General features: G+C 46.1%; 1 protein-coding gene across 2 annotated transcripts in view; it reads right to left on the reverse strand.

Annotated features, from left to right (window-relative positions):
• The window catches only part of KDM5A (lysine demethylase 5A), an 84,788-nt gene extending 79,748 nt beyond the window's left edge, over nt 1-5,040 (reverse strand). Inside the window, exons 1-3 of one of the 2 annotated variants that reach the window (XM_019489381.2) lie at nt 4,433-5,040; nt 2,820-2,897; nt 1,647-1,769 (exon numbers count right to left, since the gene is read on the reverse strand). In XM_019489381.2, coding sequence (XP_019344926.1) covers nt 1,647-1,769; nt 2,820-2,897; nt 4,433-4,606 — 375 coding nt within the window. In that variant the 5' untranslated portion in view covers nt 4,607-5,040. The remainder of the gene's footprint in view (nt 1-1,646; nt 1,770-2,819; nt 2,898-4,432) is intronic. The other variant, XM_019489382.2, reaches the window with a different exon arrangement.
• Nucleotides 5,041-7,334: the final 2,294 nt, after the last annotated feature.

The following is a 7,334-nucleotide window of genomic DNA, read 5'->3' on the forward strand; positions in this document are numbered from 1 at the left end:
TTTTTTTTTTTTCCCCTTAATATTCCGGAGCATAAGATATGCAATAAAATATAGTAACTGCTTAAGCAAAAAGTTCAAGTTCATGGCTTTGTACTGCCAAGATGTTAACAAAGGTTAAATTACATTTTAATTACAATGCATTTTCCTCTATTTGCTCACTTATTGTTTTTAACATGACTACAACAAGCTATTTTCCAACTTAGTTACAGAAATCAATATATAGCAAAAGTTACATCTTTGCTTAAGTTCACAGCATACCCATGAGACGAGAACGCCTAGCACATAACTACATGCTTAAACCTGAAAAACCTTAGCAATCTAAAAGCATCTCAGCCATGTTTTTAAGTAGTCAAACATCTTAAATATTACCTCATGCAGAACTAAGCTCCCCCTCCAATTTCATGCTCATGGCTTAAACATTTCTAGTAGCAGTAAACAGAAAACCAGTCCATATCAAACTATGGCTGACTAGAAAGTAAATTTCAAAAGTCTTTCGAAGTCAACTAAGCTAAGCCAGCAACAACAATATATGCTACAAAGTACCCATAAGGTCGGTCAGAAAAAAGTCTTTCAAAGCATAACCTTTAAAACCTATTCTTAAACCTTCATCATATGTGAAATAAGTAAATGTTGGTAAGCAACTGAAAACTGGCCCTTTGTTCTAACAGTGTCAGCAGCACACCTCTCTATCCCTTGAATATACTAGAAAATTGTTTGCCTCTAAGCCTACTTGTAAATCTTCCTTGTGTGGACACTTAATACCAGTGAAAGCATTCTTTTTGCCAAAACACTGCACCCACAGTAAGGTTTAGACCAGTATTAAAAAAAAAAAAAAAAAAAAAAAAAAAATCAAAGTAAGTCTCTAGCACAAATTTGGCCTTAGAACTTGTAGAAACTTGAAAATTTACCAAAAATGCCATTCCAGAACAGGTAAATCATCCGTGGTATAAGGCCCAGACTAAGATTGTCGCCATAGAGCTTTATACCAAACAAGGTGTTCAGGAATTGCCAATTCAGAAAATATCAACTGTAAATAAGCTCTTAGTCTTGCAATACACTATGTCCTGCAGCTCTGCCTTACAAGGTTGGGGGAGTCATAGAGAAATAAAGTTGGCAGATAACATCAGTTTTGGAAAACTTTCCTGATGTATGATTGGCAATTAAATCTATCATAACTAGCAGACAAGGTTCCTTGGGTGAATTTGATATCTTTTATTAGACCAACCCAAATGGTTGGAGAATAGTTATTAAGCAAGCTTTCGGGTTCAAAAACCCTTCGTCAGGCTAAGGACGGTGCAGCAGTTGCTGCGTGCTCTTCCTGACGAAGGGTTTTTGAACCCGAAAGCTTGCTTAATAACTATTCTCCAACCATTTGGGTTGGTCTAATAAAAGATATCAAATTCACCCAAGGAACCTTGTCTGCCTATATCCTTAGACCAACACGGCTACAACCTAAACCCCTGTATCATAACTAGCCACACTTGTAAATTTTCTGCTCTCTCTTCACAGTCACTGACTGAAAATATTTTGTCTTGCCTCCTTGTTTTTCATGAACATACTGCTTACTGTCTTTCCAGTAAGAAACCACCCTCTTATAACAGGTAGACAACCCCTGCCTCATCAAAACCTGCGGCCCCGTTACTCACTTTGCTCAAACCGTACAGATCCAAGATTTTTCTCTCCACCACAGGAATTTTTAAATTGGATCCCTGAAGTTCCCAAAATTTTGCTAATTGATCCAAGAAGTCCAGCTTCACTCTGGTCATTGCCTATAATGGGGGGGGGGGGAAGCAAAGAAGCGTGTAAAACATGAAAGAAACCTAGACAGAAGTGAGACAAAGCTTTACACAGTTTAGGATCTTATAACATAATTCATAATATGATAATTTACTGTTCCTCGGCTGTGTAAGACAGCAAGAAGCAGAAATGTGAACATGAAAAATTTGCCATAAATTTGGAAAAAAAAAAAAGTTCTTTGCTTTCTATAGTTGAGATCTTAAAAAGACAAGTTCCTACCCAAAACAACCTCTCTTTTTTAAACTCCTAAATATACAACATGCAAACTCCTAAAAATAAGCATTTTGGACAAGAACTGAAGAACATTTTTAATTAGGAGATAAATTGCAATATCAGCTGTTATAAATAAGAACTTCTCCTTAAGCATCTCTGAAGCCAATAGCAGTCTTTCTTGCACAAAAAATGCACATCTACAAGCCAAAATTCATATGCTGCTTTAATATTTGAAGAGTAAGGTTCTATGAGCCACTAAGAAAAAAAAAAAAAAAAAAAAGAGAGCTCTTTGGAAAAACATGGACATCACAGGACTTGCACTAATTTTAAAAAGGCTCTTGTGATTTATATTTAAACTCAAATTAACCTATTGTGACTACAGCCATAAAAAACAGCACTAGCTCATTTCAGGTTTTACAGGACATTATAATGGTAGTTAAGTATTAGGTAATTTGGGGCAAGATCTGCAGTACATTAAGAAAAATAAATTTATTCAATGCCTGTGGAGTTTTGAGGGCTAGACACTGATGGCTTTTACTACACAACATGGTACTTGGCATTCATTTTCCATATTTCCAGTTGAGCGCAAAAAACTTGTGTGGTTATTCTGGGTACTAAAATAAAAACCAGATTTTTCTCAAAGCCTTGGAGAGTTATTTTATCCAAACACTGGCAATTATAAACACTGATGTGGTCAGTGGGTTTTGAATGCCTCCCATCCAGAAACCTGCCAAAATGCAAATCCTAAGCAAGGAAACCTATTGCTTTGTGGACGAATACAGACGTATGTCAACAGCGGAAAAGCTCACCTCCAGTTCATTCAAGCGCTGGATTCGTGGGGTGAAACGAAAACTCTGTACTTCACATGCAAATGGAGGCTGCCAGTCCTAAAGAGAGAGACAGACATATGTTATTGACATCTTAAAAGAAATCTTGACTTCTTCCACAAATGCAAAAAAACCTTCCCAAAATTTGAGAACTGCCAAAGAGTGAATCAGAGAAATAGCAAGTTGAAGGTTTTGAACACTTTGACCTGCAAGAGAAGTTTCTGTTTTTTAAAACCAGAACAACTTCATAAATAAGCTTCCCCCCATACTTACTTATATAAAAGCTTGTCAACTGACCTGGCCATACAGCCTAGAAAAATGGAGATGCTGAATAAAGGGTGAACATTCAGATTTATACCACCTTGACTGTATTACAACGTAGGGCACACTGTCAAAGACAGACATAGGCTGGGACTACCACCTTGTAGGATTCTTAGAAAAGGTCCATATTTTCTAGATAAAGATATCCCAAAAAATCTTACCAATAGCTAACTTCAAATAAATTGCGGCATTTTAGATAAAACTGTAGACATGCATACAGATGCAAACTATGCTGGGCATATAAGGAATGCACTATAACAGGGATAAGGAGAGGGTCAGCTCTGCCCCTCAAGCTTGGTGTTAACTTCCAAGCAAGTCTAATTTAGTTTAAATACTGTACTTCTAAGCAATAGCTGAGGATAATACACAGCATACCTTCCTACAATAAAAAAAAAAGCACAAATATTTCAGGCAGAGAAGGAAAAATAAAAGTTATCTGAACTGCAGTAGCACTTAAAGGCCCCAACCAGGACTGTACAATATTTACTTTCTAACTGCCGAGAGAAGAATAAGGGATTGGTAAGACTAGTGTTGGGCACCTAATTCAGTCCTAATAGTAAATCTTAAAATGAGCCTGGCTGTCCACCCCTGCATGGCAACTCATGAGTAAACATGCAGGGGCCAAGCTATACATCCAGCTGCTTAGAGATCACAAACTGCTTTTACTGGACATCAGAGCACCAGGCAAGTGATAGTTTCTGCTTCACTTGGGAAGTGCAGCTCTGTGGAGGTGAGGTCAGGTTTGCCCCCCCCCAGCCTATTCTGTAGATCACAGCTGCTCACAGCGCAGAAGCAAAAATGGCTCCTCAGCCACTGGGTCTTGGTTGCCTTCATGCCCCCTCCTCTCTGCTCCTCCCTCCCCTCCACCACCTAAACCTTGGATTTACTCATTTCCTACCCTGGGCTGAAGACCTGGGGGTGTCTGGGGAAGGGTCCCAAGGGCCTTCCACCCACCTCTGCCCCGGTCCTTCTGCGGGAGTAGGTGGCTCCAATCCTCAGCCCATCCACTGCTCCAATTTAAATGTTTGCTTTTTAAAAGAAGCGTATAAAGCCGAAGCAGGGGGGGAAACATCTCCCCCCACCCCCACACAGCACCAAGGGCCCCGACCAACCGACCGCCCAACGCCCCCCCACAGCGGCGGTTGGGGGGGAGGGGAGCGCCCAACGGCCCCCGGCGGCGGTTGGAGGCCGGGGGATGGGCGCATGGCCCAAGCACTGCCCCGGGGGGAGGGGGAGCAACCGACCCAGACCCCGGGCCGCGCTGCCGCCGGTACCTTGGGGGGTCGGATCTTGCAGATGCCGGTCTTCTCCGCCAGGCCGCGGATGCGGCCGATGAAGCCGAGGGGATCGCCGAACTCCTCCCAGCTGGGCTCGAAGACGGGGCACTCGGGCGGCGGCACGAACTCCGCCGCGTAGCGCGACCCGTTGCCGCCGCCGCCCCCCGACATGGCGGCGCCGAGGGGCTGAGGTGGGGGGGGCGGGCCCCGGCACCAGCTCCGCGGGGCCTGGCTCGGGGCGGCAGCACCTTCTCCGCGGGGCCTCAGCGCCGTGGGCAGCCGGGCCTCATCCTCGGGGGTGGGGGAAGCCGAGCGCAGCGGCCAGGCCAAGGAGAGCCGGAGGAGGCTCCTCCCGTTTGTTTTTGTTTCCCCTTCGGGACTTTTTATTTATTTATTTATTTTTTTCCTCTCTGGCTTCTCCGGAAGTGACGCGTGGGCAGTTGCTGAATGCCGTCGGAAGTAGATTCGAAGTGTGCCTCCGCCCGAAGGAAAAAAAGTTCCTGTCCACAACACCCCACGCAGGCTCGCCCTTCCCCGCCGCCCCACGCGCCAGAGGCTCAGGCAAAGCCCAGCTCGGCGGCCCCACCTCGCCACCTCTCTGTCCCTGCCTCAGAGCAACCTCAGTGAGGGGGCAGGGCGGTCCTTTCTACTTCCGGCGCGGAGGAATGTGTGAAGCATTTGGCAGGGTTCACTTCCCGTGCTGCGGTGCTATTTACCCCATTGTCTGTGCGAACGTAGAGGAAAGAGAACCGACCGCTCCCTCCCCCTCCGGGCCACGCCCCCAGCGCCCTTCTAGAGAGCCTCGAGTCCATAAGCCCCGCCCCCTCCAGGCCAGGCTCTCGAGAGACCTCCCTTACAGACCCCACCAGAGCCTTGCCTACATAGGCCACGCCCCGAGACCCCTTCCTCACAGGCCCCCACCTCCTATAGAGCCTCGAGTCCATAAGCCCCGCCCCCTCGGCCACGGTCTCGAGGGCCCTTCCTCATAACCGCCGCTACAGAGCCTCGCCTGCACAAGCTCCCCCCCCTCCAGGCCACGCCCCCTGGCAGCTCTTCATTACTAACCCTGTGCAGGTTCCCCCTGCAAGCCTCTGCCTGAGCCCCTCCCTCATCTCCTCAGGGCCCAGCGCCTGGTCCCGCATGCGTAACCCGAGCCGTCCGGCTTCCCAGAGCACCTGGACCCCTGTCACTGTCCTCGTTCTGTGCAGCCCCACATGAGATAAAGGCAGCAAACAGCCTCCTGTGCACTCAGCCAGCCATTCAATTCCCTCACCTGGCTGTCCAGCTCTCCTCAGAGCCATTGAAGGAAAGGTCTCTTCCTTTAAAAGCTTAAGGCTGATCCCAACAAGCAGTATTTTCATTTGCTTGCGATTGTTCACTTCAATTCCATTGCTTCTTGAGAGAAGAACAGGATTTTCCTCTGTCTATCAGGAGACATACAAGCACATGCTCTGGGTGAGCTGGCCATTTGCAAATATCAGCTTGGACAGCCCAAGCTCTGTTCTGCTGATGTCTGCAAGAAAAACCTTAGTGAGTTGCGCGTCAATGGCCAACAATGGGAATCAGTCACTTTGGACCACTCCGAGTGGAAAGCTGTCCTGGAGCAGGGCCTACATCACCTTGAGATGGAGAGGGTCAATGATGAGCTCGAAAAGAGGTATCAGAGATGGAAGACAAGATCGTACCCAGCATGCTAGTGCAACCTCAACCGAGTTTGTATGTGCAACTTGCCAGAGAGTCTGCCTGTCACGCATCAGATTCCTCAGCCACTTAAGAAGCTGTGGTGGTACCTGGTAGCCTACCACGAGTTCAATCCCCATGGTCTCCCATGACTGATGGCTGCCAATGATGATCAGGAAACTAGCATAAGGCGAATTGGAGACTGGCTGCAAAGGAAGTCTTGGCTCTTACAAGTCTGGAAGTTTTTGAGCTGACCACATGCAAGTAAAACAGACAAAAGCACCATGTGTTCTTTTTGCAGTTGGTGCCAAATATGTGCCTGTATCTTAAGGCATTTGTGTTGTATATGTTAAAAGTGATGTACAAGCTGCTACTGATCCTCAAAACACATCAATGAAAAAACCCACTTTATAAATGAAAAACTAAGGCAAAGCATTCTTAAATAGGTTGCTCAAGGCCACATTAGTTTGTGACAGACAGAAACACAACCAGTTATTTATGGCTGTTCCAAATCCTACTCGGTCCCCAGGCCACTCCCAGTGCCTGCACGTTCCAACAAGGTGGTTTACCAGTGCTCCACAGCTACGTGACCCAGAAGAGCTTTCTTATGGCAAAGAATAATAGTTGTCACAATCATAGATGCCAGCTTTCCTGATTTGCTGTGGTTTGACCAGTCCCAAGTTTTATCTCAGTTAACTGAAGAGTCAGTCCAATGTAGTGAGTTTTGTTGGCAGGTAGGTCAATCTAGCCCTGAATGCTGAGCTATTGCTTTCTGCCTGAGAGCTGCCAGCAGCCCCATTACACTTTCTTCTGGGCCTTCATTTGATCTTGGGGACAAAGACAAGGTCTTTGAACACCCCGTCCCTCACAGCCTCTTACAGATTTGGTTTAGCCCACAAAAGACAGATTTTGAAGGAAGAGGGAAACAATTGTGGGTCCTACCACCTATCTGCTCTCTTATAAACTGTCTATATTTGTGTTTCTACTGCCAGAAGTTGTGGTCATAGATGGCAGTTGTCACCAGCAAGCAACAAGAGCACTTACATACACACATTTCTGCTGGCTCAATACAGCTGTACTGCCAGAGTGCAAAGTCAATTCTGGGAAGGCATCTGCTGCTAAATGGACCACCACAGCTAGCTGAAGGTATCGGAAAGTCTACACAAAGCCACTTCCACCTGGCTGGGTAACAGCATAATACTTTTCCTACTCAACAGAT

This window comes from Alligator mississippiensis, chromosome 4, assembly GCF_030867095.1.
Source record: "Alligator mississippiensis isolate rAllMis1 chromosome 4, rAllMis1, whole genome shotgun sequence".
Taxonomy (NCBI): domain Eukaryota; kingdom Metazoa; phylum Chordata; order Crocodylia; family Alligatoridae; genus Alligator; species Alligator mississippiensis.